Source organism: Ambystoma mexicanum, chromosome 2q, assembly GCF_040938575.1.
Source record: "Ambystoma mexicanum isolate Mex_15411 chromosome 2q, UKY_AmexF1_1, whole genome shotgun sequence".
Lineage (NCBI taxonomy): Eukaryota > Metazoa > Chordata > Amphibia > Caudata > Ambystomatidae > Ambystoma > Ambystoma mexicanum.
The window spans coordinates 281,609,583-281,632,140 of record NC_090924.1 but is presented as its reverse complement, the minus strand read 5'-3'; the positions used below and the strand labels follow the sequence as shown (position 1 = coordinate 281,632,140).

Below are 22,558 nucleotides of genomic sequence, written 5' to 3'. Positions count from 1 at the left end.
AACCCCAGCGACACCGACAGAGAACAGCCAAACAAGCTAGGAAGCTTCCCAGAAATATCAGTTGAGGCTTTCGTCAAACTGGTAAACCAAAGCAACAAATCAGGCTCTCCTGAAGACCATTGCCCCTCGGACATATACAAAACAATTCTCAAACAAGGACCCCCCATGGAATACCACAGGAATCTACTCAATCTCAACAGGTAAAGTTCCACAGGCCTTCAAATCCACGTACATCAAGCCGCTTCTCAGACACAACAGGAAACGTAGAGGACTTATCCAACTACAGACCCATCTCCAATATACTCTACATAGCTAAATTGCTAGAAACGTACGTCTGCAAAATAACCCAAGAATTCATAGAAGAGCACTGCCTACTAAAGCAGGCACAAGTTGGTTTCAGACCAATGAGAGGAACAGAATCAGCTCTCCTCTCAATATGGGAGAACCTAAAAACGAACGCAGACTCGGACAACGGCACCGCCCTGATTCTCCTTGATTTTGTCCGCAGCTTTCGACACTGTCAACCACGACATCCTCATAAAGCGATTAGAAGGACTAGGGATAACAGACACCGCCCTACTATGGATCAAATCCTTCCTAACAAACAGAACCGAAACCGTATGGATGAAACCTTTTAAATCCAAACTTAGAGACTCCACGTGCGGAGTACCACAAGGATCATCCTTCTCGCCGCTTCTATTCAACATCTACATGTACCCATTAATCAAACTCATCAAAAAACACGGCCTCACATGCTACAACTACGCCAACGATACTCCAATAATCTTCAACATACAAGACACCCGAGAAGAAAACACTACACTAGAGAATTGCCTTTGTGAGATATTCAACTGGATGAACCTCAACCACCTCAAAATCAACCTAGGCAAAACAGAGAAAATTATTGTTTCAAAAAAGGGAGGAGACATCGGCTACATCCCCTGGCCAAGAGAGCTCGGCACCACACCAGAACCATCATCAACTGTAAAAAACCTAGCGGTCCTGATGGATAAGAACCTCACTCGAGTGCCACAAGTAAACGCTCTACACAAGAAATGTTTCTTCCTCCTGCGAGCAGCAAAAAGGATCCTACCGTTCCTGTCGTTCGCCAACAAAACACTTAACCTCATCGCTCTGATCATGTCCAGAGTAGACTATGCCAATAGCCTATACCTGGGCATGCCCGAACGACTTCTAAAAAAAACTACAATGCATACAAAATGTAGCAGCCAGACTCCTCCTCAAGGTTCCCAGAAGAGAACACATCACACCTGCGCTAAAAATACTACACTGGCTACAATTAAAACGGAGAATAAAGTTCAAGTACATGTGCACCACGCACAGAGCAATACACAAACAAGGCGCAGAATTCCTTAGCGATAAACTACGCCTACATCAACCAACAAGAACACTGAGATCAAGCACCGACATCCGCCTGGAACCAAAACCCTATAACAGAAGAAAACTCTGAGGATCCTCTTTCTCTCACCAGGCACCGAAAACCTGGAATGACCTACCTAAGACTATACGGAACACAACAAACCACCTAGCATTCAGGAAACTCCTCAAATCATGGCTCTTCACAGCGTAACCACAACAGCGATGCACTAGAATGCCCATCCCATTAAAACAACAACGAAAATAACGCCAACCTCTGCCACTCTCAAATGGACAAACACTGAACCCAAAGAAACGACCACACGACAGACCATAAGATATCATGGGAAATGGCCACAAAAGGAGACCTCCAGAGACTGATCACATGCTCAGACCCAGACGAAGGCCTAAATGTCTCACCCACTCCACCCGGATGTACCATATCTAAACCAGCAGACGCATTTAGATAGAATGTTTGAGAGGAGTCTGCTACACCAGCCCCAGCACCCAAGGAGGAGAATAGACACCCAACCCACAATAATCAATCCATCAGCATTAGAACACCTACAGAGCTAGCTAGAATAGAACAGTGAGGAGCAATCATAACACTTTCAAAGTGCATTAGAAAAGCACAGGGAGTGCCCCACACAAACCAAACCCTGCCAGGCATAGCCCTTTTGCCCACCCTATGAAATTGGGAGGATTGGTGAGTTCCACACTCGGACAGATTTCTGAACTTCTGTTAACCTTCATACAACCGACTAACAAAACTCAGCATTTCTGCAGACTTATGTCACTAAAAAATCTCACAACCATCTCTCGCATAAAAACCCGCATGCACTTCACAACACCGAAAACACATAAGCAACACCAACAGCACACGAGGACTGACATCGATCCAATACTCGCACCGAAGCTCAGCACCCGGTGTATACCGAGTTGAAGCTGCCAACAGAACACCACTCCTCTCACTATCCTACTCCCGCTTCACCTACTAAACCATCCCACCTTCTCATTTGCAGATCCGCCAGAGCGCCTGGGGACCAACTCTGTTGGTGACGGTGCACGGTACAAATACCTTTAACATTTAACATATCACTGTTGCATTTAGAATCGGGTTTAAGAGTTTGTCAAAGAGAAAGGTTATTATGACACAACAAGAGATCTCACAAATATTTCTCAGAGCAGGTAAGTACTTTTGTAAACCACCCAATGCAAAGTTAGTTAACCCTTTCCTGGAAGGAAGATAAAACGCATTCACAGAGGGAAGAAGAGTCATTCAGGCAGCCAGGCTAAGCCAAAGTCAATATGAGCCAAAGTCTAGGTGAACTGAAGCACTTCTCAGAGGTAGTAAAAAGTATTGCACAGCGTTTTAAAAGTCTTTGTAGATGTAAGAATTGAAGGTAGGGCCACAAGCTGTTTAGGCTTGTGAAGTAAAGAAGCTGTCAGCCACTCTACAGAGCAACCACAACACGTCTCACCAACAGAGGACAAGTGTAGTTACACAACAAGAGGTAAGTTCTCTTAGACTTTACAGTACCTTTAGGTTGAAGAAAAAGTGCAGCAGATTACTTCTGTTCCTGTACAGCTCTGCAGATCTCGCTGTTCCTGGGCCTCAGCCGTGGGGACTAGAGGGAGGACTTCTGGGGACTCATGCACTGCAATGGGACGTTCACAGCTTGCAACCGGCAAACTTCAAACAAGTGGCACTTCATTGTTTCAGCTCCTCGCGTCTATCGCAAATAGCAACACCACAGTTTCTGACTGGCGAGATGGGCTTTCCTTCCTTTCTGGGGCCCCGCACTCTGAGGGGGCTCAGGCTCGGTCAGTCCTGCTTCCTGGGAGTCCGGAGGATTTTCCTGGAGCTCTTGGCCAACTTAAAAGTAAAACACAATTGTATTTGCTCTCCACTCTTTCTTCTCCACTCTTTTTGACTCTTTACTCTTTTCTCTCCTCCTTTTCCTTCTCCCTTTTCCTATCTCCTCCCCTTACTTTCTCTTCTATGCACTTACTCTACCAGAATTGTCCCTGGACCTTATATGATGGCAACCTCGTCTGTTTCCTCCATCCTCCCATTACTGTTTTTTTCCTCCCCACCACCCCTCCAGCACTATCTGAAATGTCGTCAGGTCTAGTATGATAGTCGCTTGTTTTGTTCCTCCCCTCCCTTTTTGCACCCCTCTCCCTCACCTTTTGTTTTTCTCGGCTCTACCAGAAATGTCGTCAGGCCTAGTACGGTAGTCGCCTGTTTCCATTTCCTTCCCACTCTCCCCCTCCCTTCCTTATCTATGTCTTAGCTCTTGCCGAGTATGATAGTTAATTTCACATCCTTACTGTTCATGGCCTGTAAGAATGTGGTTGTATTTTCCCTTGTTCCCTCCCTTGCCTTGAAGCGCGTTGAAACACATTGTGTATAGGCGCTATGTAAATAAACTATCATATATCAAATCGCACAATCTGGTGTTCCGGTTTCCAGCAGCAACTATGTGGAAATGCAACCAGCTCCAAGAGAATGTCCAGGTGGCTTGACTTTGGAGTTGATTTTTCCCACCAACTCAAGGGGAGAAGTCGTCCTTGCAGGGGCTTCTCCGTCAATAGAAATTTGGAGTTTCAGCACAGCAGCAGGGCTTCACCAGGTAACCCAACTGTCCAGGAGTTGCAGCAGGCGTCCTCTTCCAGTTCTTCTTCGGTTCCTTCGTCCAGTGGTCGACTCTGCCTTCCAAGCCAAAATCCTTGCCGGACATTCAGCCGGCCAATCGTCACAGAGTGCATTTGGGTCTCCCAGGAGACTAAGCCCAGGGAGTTTCGGGCACGTCCCTCACTTCCTGCCCCCAGCAGACACCCTGCAGCCAGAGGTGGGCGTCACTCGTGAATCCCACCAAAGGCAAAGCGACCAAAGCGACCAAAGGGACCAAAACTGGTTTGGGGCGCACAGAAAATCTCAAGAAGGACCATTCCACAAAGAAATGGATAAAAAAGACTGTTGCCATTTTGACAACAGTGGCACCCTTGGGTGCTTTTATGCAGCTGTGACCACAGCCATGGTAAATGCACACCACAGTAGTTACATGAGAAGCTAGACAAAGGGGATACGAAGTAACCCCTCAAGCACCCTATTGTAAGATGGTGTGTGCTGGGTCTAGAAAGTAACAAATATAAGTAAAGTCAATTTCACTTTACTGCTCTTGGAAACAGTAGCTTAACCAAGAGGAGGTGTTTAAACCTTTGTGAAATCTGAAAGGCTTCCCTGTGCTACTGCACTGAAGGTGCTGTGTGACACCATGTAAAAGATGATGCCTATGGATTTTGTCAGTCTCCACAACCAAAAGAAACAGTTAAAAATCACGAGAGATGGGGGGAAAAAAGGGTCTCACTCTCTCCAGGTAAAAAAAAACAAGTCCTCAAAATCCAGCAAAGTTGCTGCGGGTATTTAAGGTGGAGGGATTTGGCACATTTCTGAGAATTCTCCATAACAACCCTATCAGTTGTAACTTGATGCTCAGCAAGACATCACATAGTAATATCAACTGGAAAAAATACTTTTCTGATCTAGTGAAAGACAGATTCTGCGAACAGTATAAACCTATAACTCTGTTTCATGGTAACAGTTATTCTAGGGGAGTTGGACTTTGGGGTGTAATATTCAATTACATTTGCATTTCAGTTCAGACTAAGAAAAGCAATAACTCCAACTTGTTTTAAGATAAGTTCTACTCAAGGTAAGTAAAACCTATACACTTTTTACAGGAGCTATAAGCAACTTAAAGGGAGGTGTAAACCTACGACTCTTTTTGTGTCTGTCTAAAACAGACCAGGGAATGCAAAACCCAGTGTTACACTTTATGAATGACTCCAGTTATTCCAGGTACCTAAAACCTAATTCAGACTTATTCTGGACTGGCTAACAGCGTTGGGGGAAGCAAGACCCAGTTGGGAAACTCGCACACTAATATTCTGAAAGAAATAGTAGTGTACCCAACAGCATTATTTTTGGCAAAGGGGCACAACCAAATCACAGGTGAGTAAAATAACCTTTTACCTACTTTTCAGAATGGCAGAACATTTCTAAGGTAAGTAATAACTTTTGTAACTGTTCACTAACTTTTAAACACTTATTCTCTTTTCTAGACAAAAGGCCCAATCCTTTAAAAGTTTTTCCCTTATTCTTGGAGCATGTGTGTTCAGTGGCAGAAGGGGGGGCCATTAGGGTCTAGTGTCCAACAGGCAGTGTTGGGATAGGTTCTTAAGTAGCAAAAGTGAGATTTCCTAAGGAAGACTGTTCAAACCGGTGAATAGTTAGTTGTTTGAGGGTCCAGGGGCTTCACAGAAGACACCCTTGGAGGATTCCAGCAGGGGCCTGGATGCACTGGACGACGGGACTCCCAATTCCAGAAAATACCCCCCAAACTACACAGGAATCACAAGAGACTTAAGGAAAGTAAATACCCAAGCCAGCAGAGTAGCTCTGCACAGACGATTTTGCAGCCGGAGGACTTCAGAATCTGCAGCCAAAAACCTGGTTGTTGGATTCCTTGTTGTGGTGACTGAAAACAGGACCTTGGAAGGGACTTTGCAGTAGGGATCGCGACTGGATGTGGTTCTGTGGATTTGGCTCCTTTTCAGGAGCACAGAAGAAGACAGAATATCACTGGTTGCATTATCATCGTTACAAAGTTCCAGCTTTCTGGTTGGGGGACTTTTCAGACTTGAATCTTGTCTCTGGATTTCCAGCAGGATGTCTACAAAGTTTCCGCAAGATTCGGAATTCGGAAGACTGTGCACCGCACACTGGCTCGAGATTCTGGGGTATTGCAGCCCCATGAGGTCGCTTCACTTTGTGGGATGGCTCAAAATGAAGGTCTTCTTGGGTCTAGTGGGTCTCGCGAGGCTCTGGGTCGGGTCCTTCTTTTCGGAGTCCCAAGGTTGAATGGAAGGAAGGGCTACAGTAGGCCCTGGTTACTCAGCAGGTTCCCTGGTCGCTGGAAATTGTCTCAGCCACTTTTCCTTCATCATGCTCTTTGGTTTTGGTTCCAGTGGTCTACTACCTCTTCAGCTTCCAGGATCGGACTCTTATGCAGAAACGCAGCCAATCGAAAATCCTTGCAACATTCAAACTTAAGGGGGTGGGGGGTGGCAATCCTTTTAGGACAGTCAGCCTTCCAGTTTGAGGTGGACTCTCACACTCGGGCTGGAAGACAAAGGGCTGTAGAGATTCGGACTCCCCTTCCCCCCTCTCTTACAATCTCCATCCAAAATTTAATTACTGTAATAATGAGCCGTTGGTCCTTTCCTTGTTGCAAATGTGCCCATCTCTCTTCTGTCGTCATTGATTTTTTCGAAATCTTGAAGAAATATCTGTACAGTTCTCTTTTTTTCTTTCAACGCTGGGCAAATCATAATCAGGTGAAATAAAGTTTCTATTGCTTCCGTTTCTTCGCAAAATTGACAGACCGAGGGATACATTGGCTGTTTTGTCAATCATAGATGGATATTCTCGTGTTGGATATTCTCGATATTAAATCGAAACCGCAGAAATAGATCACGAATCTTGGTAGCTGGAAATTGCTTTTGATATTGAGATAGTTCGTTGAGGGTTCTTACCTCATTTCCACATTTCAGGTAGCGTTTATAACTTGTTTGTAGATCTATTGTTTTTATCCAATCGTTAGTTTTTAATTTTTGCTTCGCCTGCTGTGGTCTTTTTACCAACATTTCCTCGGTGATTTCATCTATCTGCATTTTCCTTTTAATCTCTGAAGTCCATTTTGAGAGAGCTAAGACTTGCAAAGCTTGTTCTTTTTCTTTTAGTATTTCCAATGATGTTATCATATCATCCGAGATTATTTTTCTGAAGAGGTCCATCTGCTTCCATAGTACTATGGATTGAATGGACTGTAGACCCAGTTCAAATCTGATTCTAGCTGTTGGAAATGATTTTGGAAGGTCTAGCGTCTTCCGCCAATATATTCCTTCAAGGTAAGACCAATTGATTGCCTCCTGGTTGACTAAAGTTTCACTTGCGTAGGTTAATATTGGAATTAGCTTTTGTTGATATAACATGGTTGTCGCTTTTGCCGAATATGATCCATATTTCGTGTGAAAGAACCGCCCTTGTCTTGCCAAGGATCTGGCCTTCCGTTCGATGTGTTTGTTCCATTCTTTTTCTTTCTTTTGAGGGGCTGATCAGAGCACCCAGGTATTTTATTGTCTTTGTTGTAGTAATTTCTTGGCTTTCCAGCAGAATTTTTGTGGTGTGTTGAATTTTGCTCTTCTGGGTTGATAATTTCATGACTTTTGTTTTGGAAGTATTGATTTGTAGATCATTTTCCAGCATATATTCTTGTGCTTTGTCCAGGGTTTGTTGTAATTCTTTTGCAGTTTTATCAAGGATGATGATGTCATCAGCATAGATTAGCGTTTGTATTGGTTCACTGTTGATCTTAGGTGGATTCGCTTTCGTATTTTGTATTTTTTCTCCAAAATCATTGGTATACAAGTTGTATAAACATGCTGCTAAAGGACATCCTTGCTTCAGCCCATTCCATATGGGAATGGATTCAGTGACCATGCCATCCGTTGTTAAGTGCACTCGAACAGATGTATTTGAATATAGTTGTTTTATTGGGTTTAGAATACAAGGACAACCCCATGAAGTTAGTTTGTTCCAAAGTTTATGCCTATTTACGGAATCAAACGCCATCTTTAAATCTATGAATAAAGCATAGATTTGTTGGTTTGTTGGCAATTGCCTCTGATTTTTAAAATATTCAATAACAAAAGGTTTACATTAGTTCCAATCTTAGTGACAACGCCCGTTTGTCTTTTTGCTTGTTTTCCATTGCTAGCTGCCCAGTTGGTAAGTTTTTTTTGGAGATAGCCTGCAAAAAGTTTTCCCAGGGGATCTAGGAGGGCTATTGGTCTATAATTACCCGGATTCTTTCGATCGCCTGCTTTAAAGATTGGAATCAAAATAGCAACTGTCCAAGTGTGTGGAATCTCCTGTCTTTTCCAGGAGTTTGAGCAGATATAGAAATAACTTTGCCCATGTATCTGGAGCTGCCTTGAGCATTGTATTTGACAGGCCATCTGGGCCAGGAGCTTGGGATGGATTTAGAGCTTTGATGGTCTTTGAGATCTTCTTCGTCCCAATCAAGTTTCCACGGGGACGTATCCTTTTCGCTATCTTTGGTCAAGTTCTGTGAATTTATCTTCTACAGACCTGTAAAGTGCTTGACCCATAGGTGGGCCTCTACTTCTTGAGTCATTGTTGTTTTGACCCGTCATTCATCATTGACCATAGATATCTCGTGTTTTTCATCTGTAATGCCGCAAGAATTGATTCAGCGTCCTTTTGTTTCATCGCCTTATTTGTTTTTACAAAATTAGAATATTTTTGTTTTTCTTTTTTAATTAGATTTTTGAAATCGGGTGCTTTCTTTTTTTTGAATTGTCGCAATCTTTTTTGGTGTTGCTGTTTCTTCTTTTTGATTTCTAAATTGTATTGATGATTGTGAGTATGGTTTAATGTATATTTGGGTCTTGAGATGGCATGTTTATATTTTTCTAGTATCCATCCATAATTCAATTTTGAATGATCTTTAAGAGGTGCCTCTTCCCTAGTAGAAAGTATTTCAAGTACGTGATGTTGTTGGATTCGAAGTTTGTTCAGCCCATTGGTCACTTCAAGTGCTGGTAAATGTAAACAATCATCTTTTGTTCTTTTAGCGATCCATGTAATTGATATTTGATGGTGATCACTTGTAGTGTGTGATATATTATTAGTCGAAATTATTAGTTTCTGTAGACTGTCTGAGGTGAGTATATAATCAATAATTGAAGTGGAGTTTTCATAAGTCCAAGTCAGATGAGGTAAGCCTTTGTAATTTGTAGATTGATCACATAAAGTGATATTACGAATTCTCATTTCTTTCATCCATTTTCTTGCTCGACTCGACATTTCTTGGATGTTAAGTTTGGCTCCTTCTTTCTTCAGTAGATGTATATTGAGATCTCCTACAATAATAAATTCACTGCTGCTATTAGAGAGGGCGATAAGGTCAATTTCGTCGCATACCGAATCTATTAGTTTGTTGTCGCTAATGGCTGTCGGGTTCCAATAGATGTTAAAGATTGAAATACACTTGCAATCCATACACTGGATCAGATTGTTGTTATAATTAGGCATGTTAATGGTGATATATTGAGCCCATGGATGGATATTCTTTCTAGCTATTATTGACCATGTAGGACTGTTTTTCATTAAAATCATTCCTGATGCAGGCCTACCTAGAATCAACGTTCTTGCAGGATTCATCCAAGTTATATAACCCTCACATAGGACCTCTCCTGTCAACCAAGTTTCTTGGAGACAGATTATTTCTGATTCTGTTAGAGTTAGTGAAGTATCTTCAAGAAGATGTTTATGGCCTCTCGTGTTCCATGAGGTTAAAGATATTTTATTTGGCTGGACTTCTTTCTCTTTTGGTTGTTATAAGTATGTTTTCCTGCTCCTTTAGCTTTTGTTTACGCTTCTAAATTCAGATCTTAGTATTGGAGTACGTGTAGACTCTCGCGTACTTTTACCTCTAGTTATTTCATCCCTTTATTTATTGTTTTGATTTTGGTCCGAAAGCGCTATATTTTTGGATTTTTTTCAGCCATGCTTCTCGTTACAAAGATTTGGTATAAGCATGTACTACACACGTTGGTAGAGTGACTGAGCAGCCAGGCTCATCTCAAGAGGAGTCAATGTGAGCTGCAGGGTTGTAACAGAGATTCACAGTGACGGGTATTCAAATAAACACTCAAGGTTTCTTGATTAAACAAGTATTTATTAATTTAGCAGTCAGTTGAATAAGCCTTCTTTAGAAGGGAGCAAATACAAGTAAGGCCTAAATATAATTCAAAATATACACACTGTTTCAATAAATCAGTAGATACCCATTTGGGGATGACACACAGACACTTCCTACACCCTGAGGTGACTTAAATAACTAGGACACTGTTGACATTGATATATCACTGGCACATTTAGAACAATACTGAGTTGGATGTCAAAAGGAAAAGGTTTGAGAATAAAACCATGGTTAACAAATATTCTTAAGCAGGAAAGTACTTTTGAACCCCCCCACCCCTCCAATGCAAAGTAAATTAACCCTTTCCCAGCTACACAAGTTATAGAATGTGTGACTTTTGTTGAGGGATAGTTAAAGCACAAAGTTTGACGTAAGAAGTCTTTTGGGGAGCCAGGACAGCCAATGTCACTTGAGCAAAGTCTAGGGGAGCTGAAGCACTTCTTGAAGGCAAGTAAAAAGTCTTGCACAATGTTTTACAAATCTTTGTGGAAAAAGAAATCACTGTTGGCGCAAAGCTACAAGCAACTCTGCAAAAGGCAACCAAGGCACATCTTAACTGAGCACTAGCAAGGCTACACGACAAGAGGGAAGTACTGCTTAGTTTACAGTACCTTAGGTCTGAAGAAATTGGTTCCAGCTGTCTTCTGTTCCAGTTGTAGGTCTGAACATCCTGTGTTCCTGAGCCTCAGTCGTGGGGACAAGAGGGAGGACGTTTGGGGACTCCGGCACTACGGTTTGAAGGTCGGCGGCAGCAATAGGCAGACTTCAGATCAGCAGCACTTCGCGGTATCAGCTTCTCGCGAATAGCATCACCGCATTTCTCTGATACCTGATGGGCTTTCCTCGCATTTGGGGTCCAGCACTCTGTTGAGGTGGCTCAGGCTCGGTCAGTCCTGCTTCATGGCAGTCCGGAGGATCTTCCTGCTGCTCAGGTCCGACTTTAAAAACAAGACCCTCAATTCTGGTGTTTCTCTCCCTGGCAAACGGTTCCTTCAGCAGCAATGGAAGTACAGCCAGCTCCGAGAGGATGTCCAGATGAGTTAGTGTTGGGGTCGATTGATCCGACCAACCCAAGGGGAGAAGTCTTCCTTTGCAGGGCTTCTCTAGTTGAGGCGAATTCAGAGCTTCAGCACTTCAGCAGGGCTTCACCGGGCTAACCCAACGGTCCAGGAGTTGCAGCAGGCGTCTCTTCCAAGTTGTTCCTTCGTCCAGTGGTCGACTCTGCCTTCTAAGCAAAAGACCTCGCCTTTTATGCTGGTTTCTCCCATTCATTTGCAGCCTAGCTGTCGCTCACACAGCAGGGTGGCTGTCCTCTAAGGACAGCCAGCCAATCACCTTTGTTTTGGTGTGAAAGGAATCACTGCTGGGCCACAAGCTGGGAGGCGTGTGAAGAGCAAAGCTGCAAACAACTCTGCAAAGGGCAGTAAATGCAAGTCTCCAGTGAGAGCAAGTAAGCTACACACAACAAGAGGTAAGTACCCCTAGTTAAACAGTACCTTGAGTCTGAAGAAAAGGTTCCAGATGGCTTCTGTTCCTGTTATAGTCCTGCATATCCTGTTGTTCCTGGGCCTCAGTCGTGGGGACCAGAGGGAGGACATCTAGGGACTCCTGCTTTACCGTTTGAAGGTCGGCGGGAGCAATGGGCACACTCCAGATCAGCGGCACCTCACGGTGTCAGCTACTCACAAATAGCACCACTGCGGTTCTTTGACACCTTATGGGCTCTCCTTGCTTCTGGGGTCCAGCACTCTGATGCGGCTCAGGCTTGGATAGTCCTGCTTCGAGGGAGTCCTTAGGATCTTCCTGGAGCTCGGGTTTGGCTTAAAAACGATGCACTCGATTCTGGTGTTCCTGTCCTCTGTCACTTGGTTCCTGCAGCTTCAAAAAAGTACAGCCAGCAGGGAGAGAGGTTCCAGTCAAGTTCGTCTTGGGGTCAGTCGGTCCCACCAAACCAAGGAAGGAAGTTGTCCTTTCCAGGCTTCTCTAGTCTATTCGCAATTTGGAGCTTCTGCACTGCAGCAGGGCTTCACTGGGCAAACCAACGGTCCAATGTGTGTGCAGCAAGCTTCTCGGTCAGTTTCTTCTTCGGTTCCTTCGTCCAGTGGTCGACTCTGCCTTCCTTGCAAAAGACCTCGCCTTTATGGAAGCTTCTCCCATTCATTCGCAGCCTAGTAGTCGCTCACAAAGCAGCGTGGCTGTCCTACAAGGACAGCCAGCCAATCACCGTTGTGTGCATTCCTGTAACAAAGGAGACTAAGCACAGAGTTTCAGGGACCTCCCTCGCTGCCTGCCCTTCCAGACAGGCTGCAGCCAGAGGCAGGCTTCACCAGTGAATCCCACCAAAGACAAAACAAACAAAGGGACCAAAGGGGATACTAGGTAACCTCCAGCACTCTATTTTAAGATAGGGTGTGCTGGGTCTAGGAATTTAAAAAGACTAGTAAAGTCAATTTAACTTTACTTTCTCTGGGAAATAGTGGTTTATCCCAGAGAAGGTAATTAAACCTTGGGACAGCCTGAAAGGCTTCCCTGTGTCACTGCACTGAGGGTGCTGTGTGACACACATGAAAAGATGTCTAGGGAGTTGTCTAAAACTCCATAATCAAAGAACACAAGAGTAAAACACATCAAAATACATGAGAGAGTGGGGGGAAAAAAGGCTCGCACTCTTTCCAGGTAAAAAGAATCAAGTCCTCAAAATCCAGCAAAGTTGCTGGAGGTCTCTAAGGTGAAGGGAATTAGCACATTTATGAGAATTCTTGCTAACACTGCGCACAGAAGATCGATCGAATATGGATTACGGCTCCGCAGGTGCTGCCTTATTTGCTGTCGCTGGCCAAAGCAGGACTAGCGCATGCTTCCATCAAGGTTCATCTGGCGGCTATCTCCCGCTACACAAGGACACTGTTGAGATGCTTAATGTTGAGCCTTGCCACTTCCCGTGGTTGTGCATGTGTGTACTGTTATATAATATTTATTCATGAGCATATGAATCCATGCCAAATCCATGCCAGACCCATGCTGGGAAACAGTAACAGGTAAGTAACTTGTTCCTTGCTTGTGGTGTTCCCAGAGGGTACTGCATTCAAACTTTGCCTAACAGGATAACTTTTAAAAGACACTATTGAGAGTTTAAAAAATGACACCCATAAAAAGAGTAAAAGGTTCTGAGTGTGTGGGAAAAGGTTCCCACTCAGAGGTATAAGGAAAAATAATCCACCAGTAAAATAAAGTTTCTTGGGGTTCATACTGGTCAGGAAGTTTTATCATTACTATGAAAATCTTACCTAACCTAGAGGAGGGGGGTAACTACTTTATGTCCCATTGGATGGGAACAAAAGCCCCCATAAGGATGGTGATGGCACCCAAAATTGATGCACCTTTTTAGACAAGTCCAACGAAAGGGTAACCAATTATGCCCAGCTTGATGCTGGGGAATATTCACAGCATGTCAATCTATGAAAGATACTAATGCTGAAGAGCAGGAGTTACAGGTAAGCAACTTACTCCTTACTTATTAGTGTGTTAACCCTTCAAAGCTAAGCATGTAGTTCTGTGTCAGCTTGAATTGATGTGAAGATTAGTTGCTTAAGCCATCGTATTTCACAGGAGAATTGTACATTTGTTTTTATTTCCTCCCTACAGCATTCCATCATTCCTAGAGGATCTTTGTCTTTGAAAGTCCTTGCAGAACTTCCCATAATAGTTGTACTCATGTATCAGGTTGGTGTTCCTTTAAAAACAAAATACTGTCTTTGGTTTTGTTTATAACTTGCGCTATAATCGAATGAAGGTATTTGAGAAGGGAATCACAGTTGGAATTGCACTTTCAATGCCAAGAAAGTCCTGATTGCTGCACAAACAAATGATGGCTGTTGCTTGATTAGAAATTAAATGTGTATAAATGTCCCACAAATCACAGTATGGAACCAAAGAGAAAGGAAGGGAAAGAAAAGCAAGCATGAAAATAAGCTGCGTTTTGTCTTAGTTGTGGCAAAGCAGGGACTGTTCCATACTTAATGTGCATTGGTAAATGCGTAAAGGTCCCGTTACTGAAAAATGTGTTGCAATGGTGGAGCTGTGTGGATCTGCAAAATGTAAATGTTTATTACTGCATATTAGAACTTGGGTGCACTGGCCAGGGTTGTTTGGGGTGTTCAGCCTGTAGTAGTAGTGAGCTGATGGGTCAGGATTGCAGTTTATTGGAAACATCCCATTTGCTCTCTGTACTGACATGTAGAAAGAATGTGTTCCAAATTGGACTCTGGCCGAGCTGTGCACTATGAGCAGTACTTTCTGACTTTTCGAATGCTTTGAGATACCGACAGTATAAGTAGTCTAGGAACATATTAAGTCCATTTAGTATCCCAAGGACGAGTCTGTTGGTGGTGAAGCATTGAGCTTGTCGGTGTGGACATGCGGCATTCTGCAATGTGTATAAAACATATATTCTGTATGACTTTCACCGTGCAGAGAGCCAGTTACTTTCTGCTAATGACAGCACTGTAGAAACATCCAGAACATATGAAAGTGCCAAGCCATTGGATTCTTAGGAAGGAACCAGTTTGGACCTTCTGTTTTCGCATTAACCCTTGAAATGGAAACACAGAAACAAGACCAATACTTGAGACGAAGACTCTGGCTATAGATCAAAGATATGCTTAGGCTGCATATCGATCTCTTGATGGTCGCTGAGGTGAGGCTGCTTCGTCAGTTTCATGTTTATTAGATCTGCCCAAATAAAGTTTGAGAGCAAGACATTTGTGCTTTTACTTGCTTTAAGATAGTGTGACTGGGTTTCACTTATTTCGAGTCTCTTTTTAATGTATTCCAAGTTTGACATTAATTGTGGTTAATGAGTCTTTTGTTAATGGTTTGATTCTATTTTCAAAATCTTTTTTCTTTTAGCTTTACAAACTTAACATTCACAATGTGGTGGCTGAATTTGTGCCTTTGATCATGAACACGATAATAATTCAAGTGTCTGCTAACGCCAGGTGAGATATGTTGTCTATTCTTAGGGGGCTAGCGCAAGGGGCTTGATACTTTCAGTGAATGTACAGCATGAATACGTAGATTACGTGGTCCCTTTGATTTTACTGTTTATGCTAAAAAGATGATTTCAGTATTATGAGAAACCGAGCATGTTGTGCTGAAATACCAGTAATGCATAAAACTACAATAAATACAAAATACGAGTGGTGGCTGTGCTCGCTGAGCCTCTGAAACCAGTAGGACTAGTGGAAAAAATGTGGTAACGTTTACAAAAGGTAAAGGCCTACTATGAGGATGAACAGCAGCAGAAGCCATCACTGGGCACATATTTCCATTAATTTTTTCTAACCTACCAAAGGCAGAAATTTGCTCTGGCTGGCTACGCAGTTGCATTTCAGTATTTGGACTTTTCTTATAATTTCAAATGCATTTCCTGGTAAAAGCCAAGCGTGATGTTTACTCCTGGTCATGCCCAAGCTGCCCCTATCCCATCATGAGTTGAAGTGTGTTATTTATAATACGCTTAATACCCAGAAGTTTCTAAGCGTGGACCCAGGGTCGAACCTATGAGGCTCCACGTCGTATTGCTTTCAAGGCTAGCGAGTTGCCCCTGAGCTATCCCCCCCCCCCAAGACTCAACATGGTCCTCTTAATCATTCCCTGCATCTAAATGCAACACAGTTTTTGCAGTTAATCTCGTGAAATTGAAAGCATTCTTTGGCGTCTGCCTTTGTAATACACATTTGTGCAGTCCTCATTTCTTATTGAAATCCAATAATTGACATGTTCTCTTAATTCCATCATAGGCAACATAAACTCTACAACAAGGAATTGTATGCCGATTTTATTGCCGCACAAATCAAAACACTATCATTTTTGGCTTACATTATAAGAATTTATCAGGTAAAGTGATTTGTCATGAGTGTCTTTATGCATACGTTTGATTCTGTAATTGGAATAATAGACCTGGTGTGAATAGTTCAATTGTCTTGATTTTCATTTCCCTGTTCTCATATATCTGTAATTACAATGCCACATGTATTAAGTGATTCGGACAATTGCAAAACTTAAAACTAGATTAGTGATGGATTAGTTAAATATTTCCTTAACACATTTGCTGCTGATCTTTTATTTGGTCCCTATGTAATGTCGATATGATCAAGCAAACCTACTACTATTGAAGTGTGAAGTATTGCACTCCCTATTGTTAAAAGTTGTGATTATAGTGAATTTTGCAAGATTTCTTACACACTTTTTCTGTTGTTTTTTCTTAGGAATGTGGATGACCACAATGTAAAGTTGTTTTGTGTGTTGCTAAATTATGTTTGATTTTTCTCATTCTTTTTTTAAAGGTTTGTAATAAACCATATAAAAAATGAAAATGGTGAATTTCATTCTGTTAAAAAAAGGAATTCCTATTCTGAATATTTCTTTTAGCTGTGTGAAAATATATTGCAACTCTAAAACTTATATTTTTGTAATTTATGCTTCTTTTTCCAATAAATCCATGCACATTAAGAAGCATTTTTACTTTAACCACTTTACATAGGAGTATGTGTGATGCTCCATGTCTTCATCAAGCCCTCTATTGCTGGGGATGCAAATGACCCGATATAATTGATGCTGCATTTCGTCCGATTTTTATTCCCACGCTTGCAGTACCTCCTTGAGGCATTTCTAAAGCGCTTAATGCCAAGCATGAATTTGGCAAAACCGTTCAGTACAGTGACACAGAGAAGGTTTTCCAATGTTCCCAAGGTTTAATTACCTTCTCTTGTATAAACTACTGTTTCCAAGAGCAGTGAAGTGAAAGTGACTTTACTTACATTGTAACTTTCTAGACCCAGCACACACTGTCTTTCAATAGGGTGCTGGAGGGGTTACTTAGTATCCCCTTTGTCTAGCTTCTCATGTAAGAATTGTTACCCTTTCCACGATGAATGGCTGGTGGCAGTGGTTTACTTTTAATTACCGTGGTGTGCATTTACCGCTGGCTGCGTTCGCAGCTGCAGTTTTGTCAAAATGGCCCCGGTCTTTTATCGCCATTATTTTGTGCAAAGGTCCTTCTTGAGATTTACTCTGCGCGCCAAAACCAGGTTTGGTCCTTTTGTTCATTTTGTCTTTGGCTGACTTCAGGAGTGAAACCCGCCTCTGGCTCCATAGTGTCTGGGGTAGGCAGGAAGTGAGGGAGGTGCCCGAAACTCCCTGTGCTTAGTCTCCTAGAAGACCCAAATGCACTCTGTGGCGATTGGCTGGCTGGCTGACTGTTCGGCAAGGACAACCATCCTGCTGGGTGAGTGACAGCTAGGTTGGAATGAATGGGAAAGAACTGAATAAAAGGCAAGCCTTTTGGCTTGGAAGGTAGAGTCGGCCACTGGACAAAGAAACCGAAGAAGAGCTAGAAGAGGACGCCTGCTGCAACTCCTGACCATTGGTTTGGCCGGTGAAGCCCTGCTGCAGTGACTACTTGCCAAGTTCGCATCGACAGATAAAAGGACGAGTTGGTGGGACCAATCGACTTCAAAGTAAGCCACCTGGACACCCATCTTGGAGCTGGTTGAATTTCCTCAGAGTGCTGCAGGAACCGAATAGCCAGGGAGAGGTACACCAGATTGTGTGCGTTACGTTTAAGCTGGCCTAAAGCTTTTGGAAGATCCTCCGGACGAAGCAGAACTGACCAAGCCTGAGCCCCCCCAGCAGAGTGGGTTGCTCCCTATATTTGGGAGTGCAATTTAACCCTACACTAAGTTGACCTCAATTTAATTGCATTGGCCTTACATTTTATGCTTTCTAAAAGTGACTCCTTGAGTTGCTGTAATTTCTCTATTTAAGACATTTTTTATAAGAATAAGAAGAGCATCAGACCTTTGACTTTGTCCATTGACTTTGGCTGTCCTAGCTCCCTAAAGGTCCCGTTCTGAACCTTTTCGCAGTGCTTGTTCCCTAACAGGTTTTAATTGTTGAACACTATTACTGCTGAGATAAAAGACTGCCTGCATCCCTCTGGGAGAATAAAACTATTGTTGTAGAATACCATTATGCTCTGATCGAACTAGAACCTTTCTCTCACTTAGGTAAGATTTGCACAGAACTGGTAAATCTTCCTTTCCCGGTTCACCCCCAGAACATTTTGCTTTACTTGTGGGATATTTACATAATACCTCTGAGTGGGAACCTTTTTCCACACTAACATAATCTTTAACTCTTTTTATGGGTGTCATTTTTAAGACTCTCCATAGTGTCTTTTTAAAGTTATCCTCTTTAACAACTTATTGGCAATAAGTGCCTGTTGTTGCTGGGTTGCCCTAGAGGCTCCCCTTTTAACTTTCTTGTGCTAACCTTGAGTGAGCTACAGTTCACAAGGGTGGAAAAGATCTTTGGATCCCTTTTTACATTTTATTCTGTGAAGCCAGCATACCCCACCTTATGTGGAGTGCTGGGGAGATGCAATGTATCCCCTTTCACACTAAAACTGTAACAATTCTGTTACAGGAACAAGCTTACCTTCAATGACTGGTGGCAGTGATACCTTGTATTAATTTGGTGCATCTTTACTGCGGGCTGTGTTCACAGCTGCAGTAAAGGGACATAAGGGTGTCAATTTTTACCAAAATGCCCGCTGTCTTCTTTTTTCACCATTTTAGTGTTTCTTGTCATTTCGTGTTCCTTCCCCTGACATCCAGGGCGGGAAATTCCTTTGTGTGATTTTTATCTTCGGCAGGAGTCACCTGGACTCCCCGCCCAGGCTCCAGTCTGTCTGTGAGAGCAGGAAGTGACGAGGAGTCCAAAACTCCCCAGCCCTTTGTTTTACGCCTTGCCTGAATGGGGACAAATCCTAGTGGGGGACTGGCTGTCCTGCTTGGATACCCAGACCGCCCCTTCTTGTAAAAAGCAGGGAGAGAATGCAGAGGTTGTGTTGTAATTCCTGATAAATACTGCGAACCTGGAAGCTGAAGACATGTCGACCACTGGAACCGAAACCGAAGAGGAAGATGAAGGAAACGTGGCTGGAATGATTTCCAGCGAGCGGAGAGCCTGCTGTGTAACCGGAGCCTGTTGTAGCCCTTCCTTGCAATCGACCTGGGGACTCCGAAAACGACGACCCCGATCCAGAGCCTGGTGAGACCCACTAGATTCGGGAAGACCTGCATTTTGAGCCATCCTAGCGTTGCTGTGACCTTGCATTGCTGCAATACCCTGGGACCTCGAGCCATCGTGCGGTGCACGGCTTATCTTGTTGAAACTTCGTGGGCATCCTGGTGGATCTCCAGAGACACTAATCGAGTCCGGAAAGTCCCCTCACCAGAGTGCTGGACCTTTAAAGCCACAAGAATTCAACCGCAATTTTCTGTCCTCTTCTGTGCTCCTTGTAAAGGCATCAAATCAGCAGAACCACATTCAGCCATGAGGGAACCTTGCCTAGAGCCTTCTTCATCGATCCCTGCTGCAAAGTTCCTTCTGAGGTCTTGTTTTCAGTCACCAGGACAAGGAATCCATTGACTGGGTATTTGGCAGCAGACCCTGACGTTCTCCTGCTGCAAAACCTTCTTCAATGCTGAGGTACTGTGTTGGCGTGGGGATGCACTTACCTTAAGCCTGTTAGGATTTCTGTGTAGCTGTGGGTTGTTTTCTGTGATGGGGAGGCCTCTCATCCAGTGCACCCAGTCCCACTGCTAGAATCCTGCTAGGGTGTCTTCTGCGAAGCCCCTGGACCCTCTTCTAACTCTGAAGTAAAGTAATTACCTGTTTGCCCAGTTTTCCTAAGGAACTCTTACTTTTACTCCTAAAGAACCTATCCGGACAATGCCTGTTGGTCACTAGTCCTAGTGACCCACGTTCTGCCACTGAGAACACTCATGCTCCAAGAATAAGGGAAATACTTTCAAGGGATTGGGACTTCTGCCTAGAAAATAAAATAAGTGTTTAAAAGTTACTTACTTGTAAAGAGTTGGTTGGTAACTGTAATTCTAAGAGGGAACAGTTACAAAAGTCCTTACTGATCTTGAATGTGTGATGCACTATTCTTAAAAGTATGGTTAACATCTTTTCTTCCCTAGCAACTGTTTTGCCAGTCTAAATTGAAAGTAGATGTGAAGGTATTTTACTCTCCTGTGATTAGTTTGTGCCTCTTCCCAAAAGTAAAGTGTTGGTATCATCAGATTAGTCCTTTGTGGATAATTGTATGAGTGTCCCCCAACTGGGTCTTGCTTCCCCTGACTTGCTGCTAGCCTGTCCTTAATAAGTCTGTATTAGGTTGTTGCCTACCTAGAATAATTGAGTCATTCAGAAAAAGTGTAACATTGGGTTTTATTTTCCCCTTCATTGTGAGGTTAAAGTATGTGGGTTTTACGTGTTACCTTGTGTTAGCTGTGTGCCATCCAAAAATAAGTTGCAAGAGTTACTGCTTACATCTATCTGGGGTTCCCTGATTTCAAAAGCACCTGTAATTGTATATTACATCCTTCAGTTTTACTCACCTAGTATAACTGTTATGACAAAAGTAGTTAGAGGTGTTTACTGCACCTAGAATAAGTGTTTCACTATTCACCAAAAGTATATTGTCCAGTTGACTGTTTAGTTGATTTGTACTGAGAATCATTATACAACTGGAAGGGTCTACTGCCCTTGCATTACTGAATGTAATTGTAAAAGGTAACCATTGTTTTCTACTCCCCAAGAATAGGCTTGACCTATACTGAATGTGTATGAAAAGGTTTTGACTTCCCTAGAACTACTGTTGGGTACATCAAATGAGGTCTACACTTGGGTCTGTGTACTTTCAAGTATAGTGTTGTGTTTTTATACTGTGATTTCACATAATGCTTTAGTGCTTACTTACCCCATGATTTATCTGGGCCTGCCTGTATTTAAATACATTTTTTATTTAAATAAATCCTTTATTTTTACATACATAGTGTCTCAGTGTTTCTTTGGATCATTTGTATTACAATTTCACTTGTTCTGATTCTACAACCCTCTCTACCTCCTAAGGTAAGCCTGGCTGCTCTGTCTACGCTACCATGAACTCGGGTGGTACAGCCTTATACTAAGAGTGGAGTATTGTACTGCCTCAGTTGAATGGTTTTATTAAGCCCTTAGTTGGACTACAGAAAAACTGTCCTAACAACCTCCCTTATAACTCAATACTGCAAAGGTGATACAAAATAAAGTGTTATTACTGACCTCAAATGACGTCATCTGTGGATGTTGGCAAATGTATAACATAGGAAAGAATTACTCACCTGCTTTATTGTTCACTTTTTTCATTGAATCCTAATTTGGGATTAATGTTGCGATTAGTTGCTGCTTTCATTCCCCTCTTAAGAGAAGCCTGGCTGCTCAGTCACACTACCAACTTGTGTAGTACAGGCCTGTATTAAAAGGTGGGTTGCCTAATACCAAGAGAAGTCTTGTGTAGTCCCACACCAGTTGGAGTGCATCAATTCTTACCCAACACAGATCACAGCAGCGAGCGCTCAACCGGCTGAGCTATATGATTGCCTAACAACCTTCAGAGGTCTGTAAACTGAGTATCAACTGAGGTATAATAATCACAGTGCCTAGATGTTGGACGAACCATGTATGAAGCGATACATATAGTTAAATACCTATCTGGATTATCACAGGGACACGTGCTGAGTTTCTATTTCAATTACAAATGTAACTTTCATTGGTGCGTTTTTGAACAGCACTTGCACTTCCTGGAGAGTTCGGTTTTGGGTGATTTAATTATAGCCTTGAAGAATTGAGAGGCTATAACATCTGTGATTGGTGTAATGGCATCACTTAACCTTGAGCAAAGACTGCTGCCACTGACCATAATGTACCCCAATTGACTGCAAGGTTGAATGGATGTAAACAAGACTGTGCATGCTCATTGTGTACACTGTTTTTCTAATTAGAGTGTACATTAAATTGCAAGTGTAAAAATGATCTGCCTCTGCATGACATGCACACAGCACAGGAACTCTGAAACATACAATTGTGCAATACTGGTTTGCTTTCACTGAAAAAAGCATAATTTGTTACAAAAGATTAATTCTCAATTGCAACAGTTTTCCATCCTAATTATACAATCCTAAAATGCCAGGAAAATAAATATGCACAGTGTTCTGTTTGCTCCATGAGCATGTCCACACAACACAGCAGAAGCTGAATGGAAAGAAACCATTCCTTTTAACCCGGTGTGCAGTTTCTTTTTTTGAAAGGTTTCAGAGAAATATATTCTGTTTCAGAGGCTTTTCTCCATGGCTTGCAATTACATCCATTTAGATAGAAATCAAAAGAAGCGTTCTGGTTTCTGTCAAGTAATCTGACCTTTGCACTACCTT

General features: G+C 42.7%; 1 protein-coding gene across 8 annotated transcripts in view; it reads left to right on the top strand.

The window, feature by feature from the left end:
* The window catches only part of TRRAP (transformation/transcription domain associated protein), a 2,065,012-nt gene that overhangs the window by 168,755 nt on the left and 1,873,699 nt on the right, over window positions 1-22,558 (top strand). For all 8 annotated transcript variants that reach the window (XM_069647248.1, XM_069647247.1, XM_069647244.1 and 5 more), the window contains exons 9-11: window positions 13,878-13,955; window positions 15,141-15,229; window positions 16,034-16,130. In XM_069647248.1, the coding sequence (XP_069503349.1) occupies window positions 13,878-13,955; window positions 15,141-15,229; window positions 16,034-16,130 (264 nt within the window). The remainder of the gene's footprint in view (window positions 1-13,877; window positions 13,956-15,140; window positions 15,230-16,033; window positions 16,131-22,558) is intronic.